General features: G+C 38.8%; 3 protein-coding genes across 6 annotated transcripts; 1 reads left to right on the plus strand and 2 right to left on the minus strand.

The window, feature by feature from the left end:
* Positions 1-725: 725 nt before the first annotated feature.
* Positions 726-3,862, minus strand: LOC103961215 (protein FATTY ACID EXPORT 3, chloroplastic). Of its 4 annotated transcripts, none has more exons than XM_009373750.2 (7): positions 3,626-3,862; positions 2,463-2,856; positions 2,206-2,367; positions 2,036-2,082; positions 1,884-1,921; positions 1,205-1,305; positions 726-1,051 (listed from the first exon to the last, which is right to left on the minus strand). In XM_009373750.2, exons 1-6 carry the CDS (start codon positions 3,860-3,862, stop codon positions 1,221-1,223), a joined length of 963 nt encoding a protein of 320 aa, XP_009372025.2. In that variant the 3' UTR covers positions 726-1,051; positions 1,205-1,220. The 4 variants fall into 4 exon arrangements, with proteins under 4 accessions (XP_009372025.2, XP_009372026.2, XP_048439447.1 ...); XM_009373751.2 differs by having other exon boundaries at positions 726-1,054; XM_048583490.1 differs by having other exon boundaries at positions 1,176-1,305.
* Positions 3,863-10,406: 6,544 nt separating this feature from the next.
* On the plus strand, positions 10,407-14,468 carry LOC125476632 (leucine-rich repeat receptor-like protein kinase PXC2). Its single transcript, XM_048582930.1, is given in 3 exon segments — positions 10,407-11,311; positions 11,313-12,469; positions 12,804-14,468. Coding segments are annotated over 3 exon segments (2,898 nt in total). The 5' UTR covers positions 10,407-11,014; the 3' UTR covers positions 14,248-14,468.
* A 3,506-nt stretch (positions 14,469-17,974) lies between these two features.
* LOC103961228 (mental retardation GTPase activating protein homolog 4) lies at positions 17,975-21,195 on the minus strand. The gene is made up of 4 exons (XM_048583394.1): positions 21,103-21,195; positions 20,753-20,945; positions 19,512-19,627; positions 17,975-18,665 (listed from the first exon to the last, which is right to left on the minus strand). Exons 1-4 carry the CDS (start codon positions 21,193-21,195, stop codon positions 18,240-18,242), a joined length of 828 nt encoding a protein of 275 aa, XP_048439351.1. The 3' UTR covers positions 17,975-18,239.
* Between the last annotated feature and the right edge of the window lie 34 nt (positions 21,196-21,229).

Consider the following 21,229-nt stretch of genomic DNA (forward strand, 5'->3'; position numbering starts at 1 on the left):
TCCAAAACACAAATTCACGATGTATCATAAAAATAAAAAAAATAAATTAAAATAAATAATAATAATAAATTCAAAACGCAAGCTCACCGTACCACATTTCATAAAATGACTAATAAGTGAAGATAAGGTCATCTCCAACCGAAATAGCTAAACATAGTCCAGTGAATTACATCCTTGTAAAAAATTATTTTAAAATGAACAGTATCAGGCCATGCTCACATACCATCTCCAACCGAAGGAGCTAAACATAGTCCCACAATAATTTATTAGTTTTAAGTTTATACATTAAATTCATTGGTTAATTTAATTAAATTATGGTTGAATGTTTTCAAATATAGCCGTTGAATTTGTATCGATTATTGGAATTGAAGAACTAAGCCCAAATAAAAGGCTAAGAGGAGGGCTACATTTGGCAAGCCTGATGCCCCTTTGCCCAAATAATGGTCCAATGAGCTTCATACACCATATAATTATATCACAGTAATCGATTGGAGATGAGTTTCTGAACAAATTAAGTTATATTTTTGCTTTTGAACCTTTGGCCCTCCCCACTACAGATGGCCTAAGATATAGATATTTCAATGTCCCTTCACTTGTATTGCGACATATGATGTAATAAATTGAATTCCGGATACACAGAAAAAATGAACTCTTCAGTCCATGAACTTACTCTCAGGTTGAATGTACTACTTGGAGAGACCGACTCAATTACAAAACAAGTACAATTTGGTTCAAGCGCAAGCATTATCGAATAATAGTGCGGAATCAAGAGTACATTGTACGGACGGCTACAGCCATTACGTTAAGCATTACCGAATTTGCTTATCGAAAAGTATGAATGCCGAAAAGAGGGGCAAGAACACCATATATTATTACACAGTAAAAATCTATTTGATTGCCCACTAGATGATGAAAATATAGAGTAAAAAAAGAAACACATAAGTTCTGTTGCCTCATTCCCAACGGCATCAAACGCACAAATGTTCTCTCATCGCGACTGCTTTCCCACAAACACCACTAGCCTGGCACGCGTGGAGACGCTTACTTGGCTCTGCTGAAACATGAAACCAAATTATACATATCAGTTTCAATCAGATGTTCAATCAGACAAAAGGATTGGATTCCGCCATTTAGTGATATTGCAATTCATCACCGTCTTGGTATGTTTAGCGTACCTCATGCAAGAAACAATCTGGAAACTCACCTTGCACTCTTTAACTCTACGTCTCCTTCTCAAAGTTGGAACCCCTTTGATGTTTGCGATTCTGTACAATCCTATAGAAGTAGAAAGCTACAACAGCGCCGCTGCACAGTAAAAAAAAAGCAAACTATAAGATGATAAACTCTTTGAGATCTGAATTATAAATATTACAAAACTCATATTATCATGAACAAGCAAACTATACGGTTTTGGATTAGCTACTAAAAAAGATGGTTTTATCTTCACTTCAAATAAACAAAGTATACTTGTACATTTTTATGCTGGAAAATGTGCATTGTTGCTCAGGTATGTGTATTCAAAGATGTTTGGAGGTAGTCAGCAATCTAGACCATCTAGACAAAAACAACGAAAGAACCATGCAAGGTCCAAAGATTGCAAAATACCACATCAAAATCCACTCAGATCAGCCATACAAGTCTCTTCCACTATTTTCCCTCTCTCAGATTGTTATTTATAACTAGATGCCATCATTTCCTTCCCAAAACTACAGGTTATTTTTTACCTTCCCAAAACAAGGATTTTGAGAGCAAAATAAACTCTTTTAACGATTATATCATTGTCTCCATATCCATCAAAGACTAAATATAATTTTCTCTGATTAAAGAAACGCAAGAAAGCAAACAGCATCATAAAAATGAGAAGAAACATGAATCATAATAACCTGACAAGGGTTGTTAAGATATTCGGAAACGATGATCTCTGCAAATAGGAGAAACAAAAACAGAAACAAGAAATATTAGAAATTTGGAAGACATGTCAATTAGAATAGTAAAGAAACTTAATTGTACTATAAGAAAAGAATGAATTTCCAACCTGAGCCAGAAAGCGTAGCTCCCTCAGAAAAATTACACTGGATACGGCTGCAGGTCCGACAGTACATTAAAAATCATTGAAATTATATAAAAGATCAACTAAATCATGTAATTAAAACTAGATTGGATAAGCTCCAATACGTATAATTATAGAAATAAACCATTCTTTACCTGTCTGCCCTTTCAAGACCAAAGGAGATGATTCTCCTCCTGATCTTAAACTTGAAATGCTTAGAAACAAAAGAGTGCCACCAAGTATAACCCCAAACCTAATAGCAGAAGTGCTTCCCGTTACCATGAAGGACAGGAATCCACCAACAGAAAGCAAAAGACCTACAAGGCATAGGCATATGCAATTAGGCATATAAGTTTACTAAAAGCTTTAGAAAGAAAAGTACAAACAATAGGATTTTTTCCATAACACATACCATAAGGTATCCCAACATGAAAGTCGCGGACTTGTGAAACATCACGGAGATCATCAGCTGATGAATTATATGTTTCAACAATTTCCTTCACTGGCTCAGGGGAATTCTTTGCAGCTTTGGAGATATATTCTTTACCTTCTTCACTGATTTCTTTTGCTATCTCACTCAAGTCATCCCTTGCCTTATCAGCCTGTATTTTTAACAGCTCCGAAGTTTCTTTCATAATAACCAATGCTTTCTTTGAGTATTGCTCATATGCTTCCTGCGAGATGCTTTGCATCTTCAAGGCTTGTTCTTTGAAAGAAGCCAGAGTGTGTTTCCAAGCTTCTTCTGATTCTTCAGATTCCGATTTAGCATTGTTCTTTTCATTCTCCACCTCAATGTCTGAATGTTGCTATGAACAAAAATTCAATTTAATGTCATGACATGTGAACAAGTTGCGTCCCCAATGAACGATTAATCAAACCCGGCTCATCCATATATCTATCTTCCCATAATATCTAAGTGGGTATTAAGGGGCACACTTCAAATAAACCCGAAACCAACATTTTAAAACGCTTTGTCTCAAATTTCTTAATATCACGTAAATAACCATGATGTCGGGATAGCATAACCAAACATCCAGTCAAAAGAACTGGACGAATGTAAACTAAAATCGCAAAACCCGAATTTCAGAAAATATTCATCCTAATCATACTTTTTTCCCAATTCCCAAATGCCAAAAATCAAAACTTGATATAGTTCCACACAAGCATCCGCATTCTTCAATCAAACACTACATTAACCTGAAATAAACCTGAAAACCAACATTTTGTAACGCTTAGTCTCAAATTTCTTAGTATTGCGTAAATGATCATGATGTCGGAATAGCATAATCAAACATCCAGTCAAAAGAACTAGACAATGTAAACAAAAATCGCAAAACCCGAATTTCTGAAAACATTAATCATAACCATACTTTTTTCCCAATTCCCAAATGCCAAAAATGAATACTTGATATAACCCCACACAAGCCTCCGCATTCTTCAATCAAACACTAGTAATACATGAACCTCAAAATCCTATTTCTCATAAAAAAAAAAACAAATCAAAACACCGTTACCACTAACCAAACACTCTTAATTCTATCATCAACATAAAGAAAAATCAAAATTTCCGCTTACAGATTCCTCCTGAGAAGCAGCGGCGGCGACAATCGGCCGAGTCCACAAGCTCCGCCGGTGCAGGGAGAGAGAAGCGCCGGAAAGCCCTTTCGGGAGGGCAATAGGCGAGGCTCCATGACCGCGAGCTGCAATCAATTGTCCGAACCGCAGAGAAGAAGACGAAGAAGGTGACTTCTTCAATCCACAGCTGCTAGGGTTAGGGTTTAAGAGCGAGAAGGACTGCAATGTCACACTCATTGTGATTGAATCGAGAGAGAGAGAGAGAGAGAGAGAGAGAGTTTGAAACTGAGGCGAAGCTGACGAGGAAAGATAGGTAAAATGCGCCGAGGGGTGCAATTTTTGTACTCCAAGCTGGAAATTTTGGTGAAATTCGAAGAATCGTTGCGAATTAGGAGAGTTTACGGGCTTTACGGGGGTCCTACGCTAAAATGCGCCGCGGGTGAGGTATGCGCCAGTTACTGCGTGTTTGGTTGCCAGGAAAATAGGGAGAAATGAATCTGGTTAATGCCTTGGTGACACGTAATCAGCGGTTGGTTAGTTGTATCGCACGCCCACTCAATCTTGAGAAATTTTTAATTGTGACGGAAACGTGTTTTTATGTGAGTTGTGGGAAATTTTATTTTTTAAGTTATTAACTTTTTAATACAAATATCTTATCATTTATATAACGATATGTGGCATATCATCTCGTGTGACGGTCACATTGAAAAATCTCTCATAGGTGGCAGTGCTCATGATTTGGTAGACGACACTAATATAGGTGTCGTACAAACCCAGCATAATGATTTGCCCCCTATGTGAATTACTTGCTTTAATAAGTTTCCATCATTTTTACTGTAATACCGAAGAATTTATGCAGTGATATTATAATTCAGTCACTCATTATCATGTGTTTAACTTTTTCACGTGTCAATGCGTGATTGATTTGAGATACTGTTATTGTGATATCATTTTTACATGCAACTAGTTCTACTCGAAGAAAAGTTCAATTTTCTTAATCACTTGAACTACGAACCTGAATCGATGAAAATGTTGGACCATGATACAGAGGTGTAGCGAGTGTATGCTTGAATTCTTGGGAAATTCTTTAATTTCTTGCATAACATGAACAAAACATTGGGAAAGACATACGAGCAAAGAAAGGAATATATGCAAGCTAGAGGACAACCATACTTGCAATACTTGGAATCAAAAGGCAAGCAAGGCACCTCCAGCCAGCAGGCTTTCTCTCTTACAACTAACCAAAAGCAGAAAGCTTAAACCATATGGGAAACCACATGCATTTATTAGTGCATAAATCATGTTGCTAGTTGCTTGTCAGTCTCTTCTTTAAGACCATGGTATTGAAGATTTTCGCTTGAAGGCTTGCCAAGCAGCTGATAAGAGCAACTCCACCTCTAAAAAATGAGTTGGTTCAAAGTCAATTTAATCCACCCAAATGAATAGCGATTGACTGTAATGAATAGTAATTGGCCAAAGTGCATCTCCACCCTAAAACTAAATAGCCTAATCCATTTTATTAAAATATTATTTTTATTGTAAAATAATAAAATAATAATTATTTTATTTTTAATTTCTAACATTTTCTTTATATATAAAAAAATATTATTAATTTCTAACATTTTATTTATTTATTTATTTTTAAGTTTTTTCGCCCAAAAAATATGGACCGTTAATCTGAAAATCGAACAGTGCAGATTGTGCCACGTCACTAGCCGTTGGGTTTGAATTTCAAATTTTTTTTACCGTTGGAAATCCAATGGCCAAGGCTTAGCCATGTGGCCCATGTCCGACGCCATTTAGTGCGCCTGCAGCATGGGCCCGCGGCCTGTCACCTTGTTAGGGATGCGCGCCCACATGCCTGACGCAAAAAAAATTTGTGTTGTCTGTTGGCGTCAGCATGACGCCAAATAGCCCGGTTCCTACCTCAGCCCATTTTGGACCGGCCTACAAACTGCTTGGACTTTGGGTTGTCCTATTTTTAGGGATGGAGGGTTTTTTTGGGTGCCAGCCTATATTTTTAGGCTTTGGGCCAGCCTAAAAAATAGGGCTGGAGTTGCTTTAAGAGTAGTTCCTACCGTGGGAAAGGCCCCCCCCCCGGCAATACACTATGCTATCCACCTAGTAAATAGTAACTGCCATTAATGAACAGTAATTGCCTTTTGCATCTACACCGTTGCACTTCAATAACCCTCGCAATAGGTAATAAAATATTATTATTTTATTTATTTATAAAATAATACAAAATATTTTACTTTTTTCATTTTCCTAGAAAATATTTTACTTTCTTTCAATCCTTGCATCCCCACAAAAATCCCACTTCTGGGTTTTCTTTACCATTCACTTAATTCCCCCGAGCTCTCAAAGCTCTCATTCCTCTTTTTCCCGTAAAAAAAACCCATATCTTTTAACCCAACTTTCTCTCAGAGCTCTCTCTCTCTCTCTCTGTAATCCCCTCCCCTATTTGCAGAAAAAGCACATTCTTCATCGATCGTCCTCAAAACTCTGACCCAACGACGTAGCCTCTCTTTAAATTCCAACGCAGACCTAACTCCCCCACCTCCCTCATTCTCGCCGTCAAGATCCCTCTCCAAGCTCTATTCCCGCACCTCTTCGCCCTCCGAGCCCCTCTCCTCCCCTCCTTCTCCCCAACTGCCGCCACCGCTGCAACTCGTTGGGTCAAATCAGTCTTTGACTCGACCGACCCAGTCCAAAACCCTTTACGAGATGATGTCCGATGACCAGAACCAAGACTCCAGGCTCCTCCCGGACTGGAAAATCCATGCATCTTCACCTTGACATCAACATGCATCACCTCCACCTTGGCCTCTCGGGTTGGCAACTCCTGCGGGGCCTCTCCCTCGGGGCCGCTTGGGCTCCATCGCCAACACACGCTGGACCTCCCCACTCAGACTCTCTGACCTTGTTCCGTAGGCTGTCCCTCGAGCACAAGCTCCCGCTAGAGTTGCTCTAAAGGAGTCAAGGCATTACACGATGGACTTGCCAATTAGTAACATCGTAACAAGGGTTTCCCAATAAAGGGAACAATGTAACGCAACGGCGAAGCCACCTTTAGGCTAGGGTGGGCTCCAACCCAATTAAAAATCTAGGTAAACCGAAATTTTACATCGAATTCTTTTGAAGTTCAACGTTTAGTAAAAATTAGCACACCTCACTTTCGTTCAACTAAAAATTGGTCAACCCAGCCTTAACAACTCTTAAGACCAAATCAGTCACTCCCTTAACTAACGGCCTTGACAAAATTAAAGAAAATAACTTATAACGTACTCTTGAGAAAATTTCAAGTTTTGATCTTAGCGTGACAAATCGAACTTGTCAATCAAGTACACTGTGAGTCTTGCTAAAGCCCAACTTTAACTAACGGCCTAATTAGTTTTAGGCCTCAAATTTTATGACACGACTTGGAGATAGCACAATAGAAGAGCCCACTTAGGCCTCAATCTCCCAACTTATTCTTTATGCTTTCTAGATCCTCAATGGCTGCCATTTTTTAAAGCAAAGAAGTTTGACAAAGCTATTTGATTAATTATTATAGAATTGGACCATCTCTGACACTTCCTAATCCTCCCAAGAAGTACATTTAAGACGGGTTTTATTTTAATCACACAAAACATCGGTTGTAGACAGAGGAACACAAGATACAAAATATATAGGTATATAGGTGTGAAAACTTGAAACTAGTTTGTCAGGATTTTGAACAAAGATGGCTTGTTAAGTCCAAGAGGATCCTCTTTGGATTCTTTTGGTGAGGATTGTGGAAATCGTGAATCGTGTCCGTTCTTCGTATATTCTGAGATCAGTTTTTGTCAAGTACTACTGTTTGTGTTTAATTTTAAATAAAAATATTTAAAATAATTTATGACCGCACAATATACAATGAACGGACATGATTCACGGATCTCAGAGATCCTCACAAAGAGGATCCGGCGAGAATCCAGATTCTGTTAAGTCTGTCAGTTGATGCAAGTGAGTGACAAGTGGAGGGACAAAGCCAAAGCTTGGTGATTAAGAAAATGGATCTTCTCCGGATCCCTCCACCAAATCCATTCAATCACTTAATCTGGACCCTTAGAATTTGATCCAACTGCTAAAAACGGGGACCCCTTTAAAAGTTATAATAACTTTATCTGTTGGATCAAATTCCAAATGCCCAAATTAAATAATTAGGTAGATTTGATGGAAGAATTCCGGCGATGATCCCTTTCCACAGTAATTGGTCGACTAAACGTATGATTAGGACTTATATCCGCACGGAATTTTGACTATACTTTATGGTGTAGGACAAAAGGAAAAAAGGGCAGAATGTAAGGATGGAAAAACATGGGCTTGAGTGACATATTACTGCAAGAAAAGACATCAAGCTAGTTAAGGGTAAGTGTACTTCAAGCAAAAATTATTTAGGCTCAATACAAGTTTTGAATTTTGTTTTTTTCGAATTTGGAGTAAGAAGATTTTAGGATATTATTTTCTTTGTACGATGAATTTCTTGTCTTTTACGTTTGATGAATACTTAGAATATAGGGAGTGTCTTAGGTCGATTAGGTTTTAGTTTTCTACTTAAGAGACCCTCATAAATTACTTTAGCGTAATACCAACACAATTTGAAAATCTTCTCTTATCGAGAATTTCATAAGCAATATTGAGAGAGATTCAAAATTCTCACTATTTCTTAGATTAAGGGACTAATATACGCTTGTGTATGTCCTATAGATCTAAATGTTGTTGATTGAAAATTAGAAACGCTATTTGTTAATATAATGTGAAACACTATGGCATCGCATTAGGCATCTCTCACAAAAACATATGACCTCGTATATTTGATTTTATATAATCTTACGTGGTCTAACCTAATACAAGAGTTGTTCTAGTTAAAGATAAAAACTTGTGTAGGATCCAAAAAAATATGACCATTTCTATATGTATTTTTCGTACACACGACATTATCTACCCTAAGAAGGTGGGAAAGTGGGTTAAGCCTCACAATGAGCTAGTAATAACGTGGTTCAAATTCGTCTTTGGCGAGAATTGAACTTAAAACCTCTTATTAAACCATAGTACTAAGTGGTGACCGTTTCTATATGTTTGGGAGTTATATTTGCGTAGAGTCTTGTAATCAAATATAGTAGAACTTGGAAAATATCTGAACACCCAGGTTAGGAAAATGCTAGGGAGATAAACTTTTTTTGGAGATCATTTTGTGTAAACTAAATGACGTGACGGTTGATGGCTGAACTTTTTCTTTAATAATTTAAAGAGTGAGTCCAATCATCAACCGCCAAATTATTTAGAAAGTGTAGTCAATTTGGATTTCAAAGGATTTCAATATATTTTTTTAAGTGACAGATTTCAAAGGATTTTAATGTACTTACAATTCTATATGGATTTTGACAGATTTATATGGATTTATATTATAAATTTTTTGTGGATTTGTATGGATTTTATTTGTAGATTTTGATGAATTTGCATACTCTTTACTTTTCATTTATCTTTATTAGATTGTTTTTTTTTTTTTCAAATAACAAAAGAAAAACCATCTTCTCCCTCCGTGCCCTAAAACATGATTGTGCGGCTGCTTCCTTTTCAAGTCGGCCTGTCAACCCAATTCACACTTTTTAATTGTCTAATCCATTTTCTGTCTACTTGAAGGATGACTGTTTTTTATTCAAATTCAATTCGGAGCATGTACGAGTGATTCAATTGGATTTTCAGGTGCAAATCAAATTCTTCTTCTTTGGTTTGATTTTTTTACCAGTGGGTCGATATGTTCTTACATTATAGATGGTGGGTTTTGAATTTTGATCTTACTTTGCAGATTGGATTGGTAATCAAACTTCTGGGTTTGATTTGAAATGGTATATTTCCGTAACTCAAGTCAATCTGCAACTTTGTTGACAAACTTACCACTTCCATGGCAAATTCAATGAGTTTAGGCATAAAAATATAAAGAACAATTGTGGAAAGGGTCAAGGGAGTGCGAGTGAGTATTGATTCACCAGTGAAGTAGTTCTCCTGCTGCTTATGGCTGAGAAGTGAGGGCCGAAGAGAGAGAATGGAACATAAGCTTGAAAGAAATCCTAGGGGTCGAGGTGGGATTGTATTTGGTGTTGGGTATACATACTTCAAGCTCTCAAATCCAATGAAAACCACTTCTTCATGAAATACTACCAAATCTTTATTTTTTGAATACCCATACATTTAGAATGATTCTAAAAATGTCTTTTAAAATCTCACTTGATTACTTCTGGATTTGAATGTATTTTTAAAATCCTCTTAAATCCTAATTTGACTACACCATGATTTTAAAATCTTAATTGACTACCCTCTGATTTTAAAGCTCATTAAAATTATGTTAAATCCTAATTTGGCTACCCCTTTAGTTCACAAACAATGTTTTAATAAGATGATCTCGGGAGAATTACCCCAACTCATTAGAATGCTGTACTCAAATTTCTCAATTAATTAAGCAAAACTACCAAATGTCTTCTTGCAGTCGCTACGCTGGTTTAAAAAACAGAGTCAAAAGCCAAGTGGATCACACCTCGGATTCTAGTTTGACCAAATGCTCAACTTCAATATGAAGAGAGATTTTTCAGTGTCACCTGCACACGAAATGATACACATCACGTGTCATTATACAAGAGAAATATGTGTGTTAAAAAATTAATAATTTAAAAATAAAATCTCGTATCATTTACATAAAAACACATAATGTACCATCGAGTTTCCGCACAAGCCTTAAATGCCATCGCCGGTACAAGCATTAAATGCCATCGCCGGTACAAGCTTTAAATGATTGCCTTTTACTCTCTCGCCAGAACCAGCAGAGCCAGCCACTCTACTACCCCCACCACCATTATTTTCCCTCCACTCTTCTTCTTCTTCTTCCTCCACACCAACCCCCACACTCCCTGACAAGTGACACCCTTTCTTTAATCCCCTCATTCCCTCTCCCTCTCTAGGTTTCGAACTTCGGATTCAACTCCTCTCCCGCCCCGTACCCTGCCACCCTCCGCCTCCACCTACCTCCTCCCCAAAACCCATATCCCCTCCCTTCTCTCACCTCAAAGCCTCCACCTTTAACCACTTTTCTGCTTCTTTTTGTCCACTGGTTTTCTCAAAAAAACCCAACAAAAGAAAGAGGAAAAAAGCAAGAGAAAAAGTGGAGGAGTGTTGTGATTGATGTTGGTGGGTTGATCACTTTACCTTTTGCCCTATTTCTTTGCCCATTATTACACATGGCTTAGTTGCATTTCTCTGTTCAATTCAAACACTTCCACCAAAAGTCCTCCTCCTCCTCTGTTTTTCTTCACACCTTTGAAGCTCTCAGACTTCTGAAATTTTCATGGGATTTTATCAGACTTGAAAAAAATGGCGTTCGAGCTCTGTTTTCTCCTTCTTCTTGCTCCTCTTCTGGTACTCGCCCTAGACCCCGCTTTTAATGACGACGTTTTGGGGCTGATCGTCTTCAAGGCCGGGCTTTCTGACCCGGAAGCGAAGCTTGCTTCGTGGAGCGAGGACGACGGCAGTCCCTGCAACTGGGCCGGCGTCAAATGTGACCCGACAACCGGCAGAGTCGCCGAGGTTGTTCTTGATGGCTTTTCGCTGTCCGGGCACATCGGCCGCGGCCTTCTGCGGCTGCAGAACCTTCAAAAACTCTCGCTGTCCTGACAACAACTTCACTGGGTTCATAAACCCTGATCTCCCACACCTCGGCAGCTTGCGGGTTATCGATTTGAGCCGGAACAGCCTATCTGGGTCGATCCCGGAGGAGTTCTTCAAGCAATGTGGATCCCTCAGGGTGGTTTCTTTCGCCGGAAACAACCTCACGGGGCGGATTCCAGAGTCCCTGAGCTTGTGCCAGACCTTGGTGGAGGTGAACTTTTCATCGAATTGGCTGTCTGGGAAATTGCCTCCTGGGATTTGGTACTTGAGAATGCTTCAATCAATCGACTTGTCGGATAACTTGCTGGAGGGACAAGTTCCTGAAGGTATGGAGAATTTGTATGATTTGAGAGTGATCAACTTGGGGGAAAACCGGTTTTCAGGACAGCTTCCAAGGAACATTGGAAGCTGTTTGCAGTTGAAGTTGCTTGATTTTAGTGATAATTTGTTTTCTGGGAGAATCCCGGATTCAATTCAGAGTCTCAATTCATGTACATCTCTGAGTTTACAGGGGAATTTTCTTGCGGGGCAAGTTCCAAATTGGCTTGGTGATTTGAAAAACCTTGTGATGTTAGATGTGTCTGGAAATAATTTATCTGGTGAAATTCCAAGTTCGTTAGGAAATCTAGAGGTGCTCGAAAAGTTGAATTTGTCTAGGAATGGATTTACTGGAAGCTTGCCTGATGCATTGGCAAACTGCATCAATCTGTTAGCTATAGATGTTAGCCATAATCTGTTGGCAGGTAAGCTTCCTTCGTGGATTTTTAAGCTTGGTCTGCGCAGTGTTTTGCTTTCTGGCAACCGATTAGGTGGAAGTGAGGAGTACAGTTCATTGGCGTCAATGGCAGCATCGAATGGAGGCCTGCAGGTCTTGGATTTGTCTTCGAACGCATTTTCTGATGTGCTTCCATCCGACATTGGTGTTCTTAGTAACTTGCAGTTCTTGAATATGTCTGGGAACCATCTGTTGGGTTGGATTCCAGCAAGTATAGGTAAATTAAAGGCGGCTTATGTTCTCGACTTGAGTGACAATTGGCTAAGTGGAAGCATTCCTGATGAAATCGGAGGGGCAATCTCACTCAAGGAACTAAGGCTGCAGAAGAACTTTCTAACCGGGAAGGTTCCAGCCGAAATTGTGAAGTGCTCATCTCTGACAAATCTGTAAGCTCTCTTGTTCTGCTTATCTCTGCTTCTTTAGTTATGTTTCTTCACACATGATTTATAACAAACGGAAAGCAATACCTACTTAATTACATCAGAAAGTGCTTAACCTGAAGCTGTTTTCCGAATGCTGCTTAATTACATCAAAAAGTGCTTAACCTGAAGCTGTTTTCAGAATGCTTTTCGTTTAGCGTAAAATGCATTTCGTTTTTCCAATGTTTATATATATATATATATATAGTAGCATTGCTGTTTTATCTTACTCTACTTACGAGTACAGATGGAGCTTAAATTGGTCTGAATTTTTTTTCTTTTGCGTCTTCGAATTATACAGGATTTTATCTCGGAACAATCTGACTGGCCCTATTCCTACTGCCATTGCTAACCTTACCAATCTTCAATATGTCGACTTGTCTTTGAACAAATTCTCAGGAGGCATACCGAAAGAGCTGACAAATCTTTCCCATCTCCTCTACTTCAATGTCTCCCACAACCACCTAGAGGGTGAACTACCACTAGGGGGATTCTTCAACACTATCCCACCTTCATCTGTCTTGGGCAATCCATCTCTTTGTGGATCTGCTGTTAACCGTGCCTGCCCTTCCGTCCACCCCAAACCCATTGTCCTTAACCCTAATTCTTCCAATCCCGTCGGTGGTTCTTCTGCTCCAACTCATGGTCACAAGATCATATTCAGCATATCAGCCCTCATTGCTATAGGCGCAGCTGTATTTATTGCCATTGGTGTCATAGCTGTAACCATCCTCAACATGCATGCGCGGTCTTCATCATCACTGTCTACTGCTCCTCTTGAGTTATCAGGCGGGGAAGAATATAGTTGTTCCCCGACTAATGATCCAAACTACGGCAAGCTTGTCATGTTTTCTGGTGATGCTGACTTTGCTGCTGGGACACAAGCCTTGCTCAACAAGGACTGCGAACTTGGTCGTGGTGGGTTTGGAGTAGTTTACAAAACAGCCCTTCGTGATGGGCGTTCTGTTGCGATAAAAAAGCTATCAGTCTCAAGTTTGATCAAGTCCCAAGAAGTTTTCGAGAGGGAAGTTAAGGGACTGGGAAAGATCAGGCACCGTAATCTTGTGGCACTTGAAGGGTATTACTGGACTCCGTCCTTGCAGCTCATCATTTATGAGTACATACCATGCGGAAGTCTATTTAAGAATCTGCATGACGGACCTGGCAAAACCTGTCTCACTTGGCGGCAGAGGTTCCACATAATTCTCGGGATGGCAAAGGGTTTGGCTCATCTGCACCAAATGAACATAATCCACTACAATTTGAAATCAACTAATGTTTTGATAGACAACAATGGTGAGCCTAAGGTGGGAGACATTGGCCTGGCAAGGCTGTTGCCAACACTAGACCGGTGTATCTTAAGCAGCAAAATCCAAAGCGCACTTGGATACATGGCACCCGAGTTTGCATGTCAAACGGTTAAGATTACTGAGAAATGTGATGTCTACGGATTCGGGATCTTGGTTTTGGAGGTGGTGACTGGAAAGAGGCCTGTCGAATATATGGAGGATGATGTGATAGTACTCTGTGATATGGTGAGGGGAGCGCTGGAGGAAGGCCGGGTGGAGGAATGTCTGGACAAAAACCTCCTTGGCAACTTTCCAGCAGAGGAGGCAATTCCGGTGATCAAGCTGGGTTTGATATGCGCGTCTCAAGTGCCATCAAATCGCCCGGACATGAATGAAGTGATCAACATTTTAGAACTCATCCAATGCCCTTCAGAAGGCCAGGAGGAATTAGAATAATTTTAGTTTACAGATTGAGAAGGTGAACAGATAATCGCCGTGTTCCGGTGAAGATCAATCCAGTTTTGTTTCAAGCAAAGGCAAAAAGAATATAGTGTTGGAGTTCCATCTCCATGTCTTCCATTTGTGTCTGTAATTTTATTCCCTATTTAATTGTATAGCACTTATATGGTGCCAGATTGCTTCTCACCGGTTTGAAATGGAACAACTTGATTAGGGTTTGGGTTAAAGATCTCTCAGTATAAACAACAATTAACTGTATCTGTCTCTAGACTTGCATACATTTCTAATACGCCACAAATAGCGTGTTACATACACTTTTTATACGCCACAAATAGCGTATTACATACACTTTTTTATACGCCACAAATAACGTGTTACATGCAAATAGCACGATGCCATGTAGGTAACCAGAAGACAAAGTAGAATAATGCTTAAAAATTTCCCAATAAAACACTACTTATGGGCATAAGGATTAAGATTAAAAGCAGCATCATCATGTGCAACTTAAGGGGAAACATGGCCAGATTGCTTTATTTCTACTCTTTTTTTTTTGTTTGGCCATGTTGCTTTGTTTGTACTAAAACTAAGCTTTAATTACAGTATCTTTTTGCTCAAGTAAAAGGATTTGTTGCATCTTTAGGTGAAGGCGAAACTGGTAAAAAAAAAAAATTAAATAAAAATAAATAAAAAAAACTTCATCATTCAAAATCGATATGTTTTTTAGCTAAAATAGTCCTTGAGATTGGCGTAACTCATCCCTTTGGTCTTTGAGATTTAAAATCTATTGAAGTAGTCTCTGAGTTTGCCTACCGTCAATCATTTTAGTTATTTTGTAAAAATCTTCATTAAATGAATTCCAAACTAACAAAAATACCCTTTTGTTAAATTATTTTGGCCCATTGTTTATTAAATTGAGATTTTTGTCATTTTAGTCCTTATTAACAAAGATTTTCACGAAATAACTAAAATGATTGACGGTATAAAAATTCAGGGTCGATTTCTATCGATTTTAAATTGCAGAGACCAAAGTGAGGAGTTATGCTGATCTCATAAACTATTTTAGCTAAAATGCCAAATTAATTTCATCATGTGCATATTTATGCGTACTCCACTGACCCTAATCAAGATTAGTGTGTTCTTTAATCTTTCTCATACTTTGAAAAGCTTTGTGTCTTCCTGCAAATTTGATGAATAATAATTAGAGTAACACTTAGATGTGAAGCTTTTGTTTAATCAAATGGTGTTGGACCCGAGAGGGGAACCTAACGGCCTTTGGACATCATCAAAGCAACCTCACATGGGTCTCTCTCTCTCTCTCATCCTCAAACCCACTTAGAAGCGCTTTTCCAAAAGTGATTATTTGTTTTTTGTAGCGCATGGCAAATTGGCAATCATGCCATGCCCTCTAAATTACAATAAGAGCTTTTTGATGTGTAGTCACGCAACCACCAAAACTAAAAGACCACCTTTGTAGTAGGAGAGAAATTTAAGTGCAATTGGTTGTATATTTTTTTCGTTTTTTTTTGTTTTTATCGGTTACAACCGATTATATATCTTTCTTTTTTTCTCTTTCAACATGCGAGAGAAGAAACATACCATGATCACATGGCACAACGGGTAGCCTCCTCGGATGCCACGTGTCTGAAAGACCCATGATGTCAGTCAATTTGCTGACTCTAGCTTATAAACACTAGAGTTTTTCGTCATTAAATTCTTGATTGAGGATCTAATGACTAAAATTTAATGACAAAAATTCGTATAAAATACACAAACATAACAGAATATTCGTAAATTGATTAAGGCCAAGACTAAGAAAACGAAAACCCCACCTTGGAAATGGATGCATTTTTGGAGGAGAAAGTTGTCGCATTTGCCTCTTTACTTTTGTCTGGTGTTTTAATAAACGAGAAACCAAACGACATGAGTGATAGATCCCACCACGCTTCCACTAACAACCTAAATGCGTGAGTGAATTACGAGCTGGTGGTACAGTGGTAAATGATGGATTATAAGATTTCCTTAAAGCTAAAAACTGGAGGTTTCGGGTTTGAAATTCGCTGCTAGTGTGGAAACCAGACTAGTGGCTAGGAGAATGTTGAAATGCCTCTGTGAGTCTTCCTGACCTCCGAAAAAGGTGAATAACCGTAGCTTGCCATTAATTATCTCCCTTTTAAAGAAAAAAAAAATACGTGAGTGAGAGTGTGAGACTATGTTCCAAGTTCGACACGCCTGTCGGGGCAAACAGGGCACAATACTAAGCCACTATGCAAAATCATCATACCAAAAGGTAGTGTGTTTTGTTCATGTCCCAATTCCAAGTAGTTTAATCCCTGTTAGGTTTTGTTAGGGAAATTTTGAAAAATCAACACTTTAAGACTCATGATCTTCTTTTTTAAAGATATAGAAATATAGTCACTCGATGCCATTACCAACAGCTCTCGAGCCATCTCGAGACCCCTTGAGCACTACTCAATCTCAAATCCTCCTCAAGTATCAAGCGCTTGAGTGACTTAAGTATAATTGTTTTATTTTCAAACTTTTCCGTTCAAATAGCGAGTGCTTTCTAAATATCACTTTTCACTTTATGCACACCTTCTTTTATACATATGAGGTTAATGATAATGTGTAAAAATCACTTTTATTTCTGAGAGAAACTTACCTACATTCGAAAATGCATTGTGGCAGTGCACTTGTGCATGGATGACAAGCTGTAGTGAAAGGAAAGTATGTAACCTACAAGTAGAAAAATAAAAAATTCTTAGGTGTTCCGGAGGGACAAGGATTGTCTGCCCTCCCACTTCCGGTGCCCTCCAGTGCCCTCCTGTTTGTGTGGTCATGGTTAAATCACGTCAACATTTTATATTACTATTCATTTTTATCTTATTATCTCTATAAAAAAACAATATAAAATTTTGACGTGGCTTAACCGTGACCACACAAAATAGGAGAGCATAAGAGGGCACTGGAAGTGAGAGGGCAGATAATCCTTGTCCGTTCCGGAGTATCGGATACTCCGGGCACTGGTAAGTTTAGAGATCAGATAGGGACGTGAGTGAAGTGATATCAACTTCATGGGGACCTGCTAACTATAAAGGGAAAGTACATGGTACCATATCTAAAATCTGTATTCTCTTCTTTGGTATATTTTCAATTATGGCGATTGAGTGACCGCCGCAAAACCAATATGCCTTTTGTTTCTCCAGTTGGGTCCCAGCTATCAACTTGGACATGGAAACCAAATGCAAAGACAAAGGTTTCACTTTTTAGTCGTTTATGCGGCTATAATTCTCCATATCCACTTGAGAAATGGTGACTTCTCGATCGAAAACTATTTTTTCGGCCTCTTTTGTTTATTTCAGCGGATGATCTGAATTTGCTACTTCGCGTAGCTCTGGAGAGCGTGGAGTTCGACCACAAAGCGCTTTCCATACAACTTGCTTTTACTTCTCTGTTACTGTTTATATTTTTGCTTCTAGCAATAGGTTCCTGGAGCTTTGTAGGTTTAGTGGCTTAGCTTGCAAGAAATTGCCCGAGCTGTAGTTGGGGAAACCCGGGAAAAATATCGGCAGTTGGGGAAACCCGGGAAAAATATCGGCCACGTTTAGTGTCTAAATTAGATAACTCGCTATATTAAAAGTATGAAGAAATCCAACTACTAGATTATGTCGACGCAAAAGAAATTATCCAAACAATCAACCTCTGCATGTTTTTCTACCCAAACTTATTTCTTGAACTGGTATAGTTGTATTTGCTTATAGAACGAGTCACGTAAACATTTCAAGGTTGCAGTTACAGTAAAAATGAATCATTTATACAGACCTAATTTCTGGGAATTCACTATTACACGAAAACCGCTTGTTTCAACGACGCAGTTTGTCAATAAAGGTTTTACATTCTGTATCTCGATCCTATTTTGTTCTGTGATCATCGGTCTTACCTTCTTTTGGGCAAACTCTACTCTGGACACCCTTTTGGCTGTTCTAAACTAACTAATCATTCCACCCATCTTTGTTTGCAGCCCTCGATGTGAGGCCATTCACAGAGATGCTTCCCAGATGCGCCCCAGGTGTTTTCACCGCATTTTCTCCGTCCCAGTCATCATCCCAACCTTCATCCCAACCTTCAGCCGTTTCCACGGCAGATGCTGGAACAGATTCCGGCAATCCCATTTCAAGTTCCTGATATGGAACTCCATCTCCAGTACGCTCTTTCCTCTTCCTGATCAAGCAGCAAGCCCACATTCCTCCAAAAGTTAGCACTGCAACAATCAAGATGTAGGCACCATTGATTGGGGTCGCTATGGTCTTGAGAGAAGGAAACGCCCGAGGGGGAGGATCTATGTGAAGCTTACATTCTCCGGTTCCAGCATTTAATGTTATATTGGTGCCTTTACCCGGATCAATTGATATATTGACCTGCAAAAACAAATTAACAAACGGCACAACTTTGTTTTCAGAAAAAAAAAAAAAATGCGAATGTAAGCTCCCAACGTAACAGTGACAGAAAAACACAAGTATAATTTCCATGGTTCATGCATGACACCAGATCATGAACCCGTCAAAAGCAGGTAAGACATTGTAGTAAGGTCATGCATCCAGGAAAGTCTTTTGCATGGTATTATCAATTCAGCTGGTCATCTAAACACAAACAGGGTTCTTTCAACATTAAGTTTCTAAGAAGAACACTGATAGTGCAGAATGTATGTCCATCTCCCAAACTTTTCCACCTCACTTCGACATACAGCCATAATTTATACTGTATTCCCAACTTTCCATCTAAAACAAATTTTTATTTTTCAATTATCAGCCTATGTTTTTGTTTTCGTCTCTCCGGTCCACGCTCCTTTCCTCTTTAAATTTCTTTTGTCGATAAGAAAAACACATTACCAAATGGGCTGTCATTGATCATATTTCTTTCCCCTTTTTACACATTCAGGCCAATCCAAAATTATATGCTGATCCCACAGAATTACAAAAAGATTGCCATTCTTGTGTTCGGAAACCCCACACAAAGAAGAAAAGGTGCAAGACTGGTAATTTCAGATTTTTACTTTTTTTTTTAAGAAAAGAGAAAGAAAAGCTATATAATCACCACAGAAAACACTCAACCAGGCAAAACAATAACAAAGTAGCAGAATTAATACGAGGAATTCTCTTATGTGCATTGACCTTTCACTGTTGGATACAACAGCATTTGTCATCCAATGTTGAAGCTTTGATGATTATCCTAAGAACACTGTGGCAGAATCCAACGATCTTTACCTTTCCGTTTTGGTGTTTGTGAATCTCTAGGTGCTTGCTGATACCATTGGCAGAAAGGGTTGCCTTCAAAGTGCTGTTTCCTACGTTTTGAACCAGAATGGCCACTTCTTTGGACCCTGCAACATGGGAAGATAAAATAAATTTATTGTTTTTCATCTCACTAATAATTATGAGTTCAGATGGTATTGATTGATCTCCACCACTCTGATCCACAGCTTTAATGAATAACATACAAAATGGAGTGATGAAGAGTAGATGCAATTTCACATGGCATAAATGAAATTTAACATCTCACTTTATCATGAAGACTTCAAAGAATACCTCTCCATCAGAGAATAGCTTTGTAAGATGCACATAGCTTATGATACATCTTAGACACTGAAATCGGGTCTAATTCTGCTCTTTATATTCATCAAACTCCGTTAGCCATAATTTTTTCCTTTAAAGTCCAAAAGATTTCAATAAACTGCCCAAATCATGGCCGACCAAGCAAAAACCAAAGAGAAGCAACAATGTAAGCCAGAAATTTGGAAAAAGCATTAAATATTTAGAAATGTCACAGAAACAGTCTGCAAGATTGTGGTAGATGTGACTACTACATCAAACCAAGTCTGATATGCAACTGACACAGGGGGGCGCCTTTAAGCTTTTTAATATCCAACAGAATCCCCAGATAATTTCAAACTAATCTTACAGACATAGTGACCTAGAGCCCAGCGGCATTGATCGATAAATCAAAACTGAAATGTGTTAACAATTTACAGATTGATGGTTCAGATATCATGTTTATAAACTTCTTAATTAAGAAGAGCCTTACTACCAAGCCTATTGTCATAGAGCAAGCCAAGTTTCTATATAATTGTGATATAGAACATGTACTGAATGGCAATGCCTTTCCACACAAAAAAATGTGTTACATATAGTGCTCACGAGAAATGACTTTCGACCATTTGCAGCTGCATAATTAAGAAGCATTGATTTTGACTCAGTAGACACTACAAACCAACCAATAACTAGTTCTAAGTTCTAACAACAGAACAAATGTACTCGAGAAGTATTCCAATGTAGTATACTCAAGCAAGCAAAACAATGTCACCAAAATGTTTTCATCTTTGAATTCCATCTCAACATCCTAATTTGTAAAACCATTATAGATATCCCTTAAACTATATTGCACATTTTCTTGTAAATCAAATAGTGTAGAATGTCAGTGAAATAGTATCAACAGTTATGTGCATTACCACTACTGAAGCTCTTAATGCAAGCAACCGCCACATCCTTGACCGCACATGTTTTGATTTTGGTTACCCCAGCGCAGCTCTCCTGCTTCTCCTTCTCCTTCTCCTTTGGATTATCCTTCTCCTTCTCCTTCTCCTTCGCATTATCCTTCTCCTTCTCCTTTGGATTATCCTTCTCCTTCTCCTTCTCCTTCTCCTTCTCTCCTTCGGATTATCCTTCTCCTTCTCCTTTGGATTATCCTTCTCCTTCTCCTTCGGATTATCCTTCTCCTTCTCCTCCTTCGGATTATCCTTCTCCTTCTCCTTCGATTATCCTTCTCCTTCCCCTTCTCCTTAGGATTATCTTTCAACACCTTGTCAGTGTCCTCCTTTGAATTATCTTTCACCTTGTCGGTATCCGGCTTCGGATCATCATTCGATGTCTTGGCAGGCTCTGGATCCTTCATTTCTGTTTCCACATCCTTCCCTTCACCCCTTTTA

The sequence above is a fragment of a genome, unplaced genomic scaffold (assembly GCF_019419815.1).
Source record: "Pyrus x bretschneideri cultivar Hongxiangsu unplaced genomic scaffold, Pyrus_bretschneideri_v1 Contig2, whole genome shotgun sequence".
NCBI lineage: Eukaryota > Viridiplantae > Streptophyta > Magnoliopsida > Rosales > Rosaceae > Pyrus > Pyrus x bretschneideri.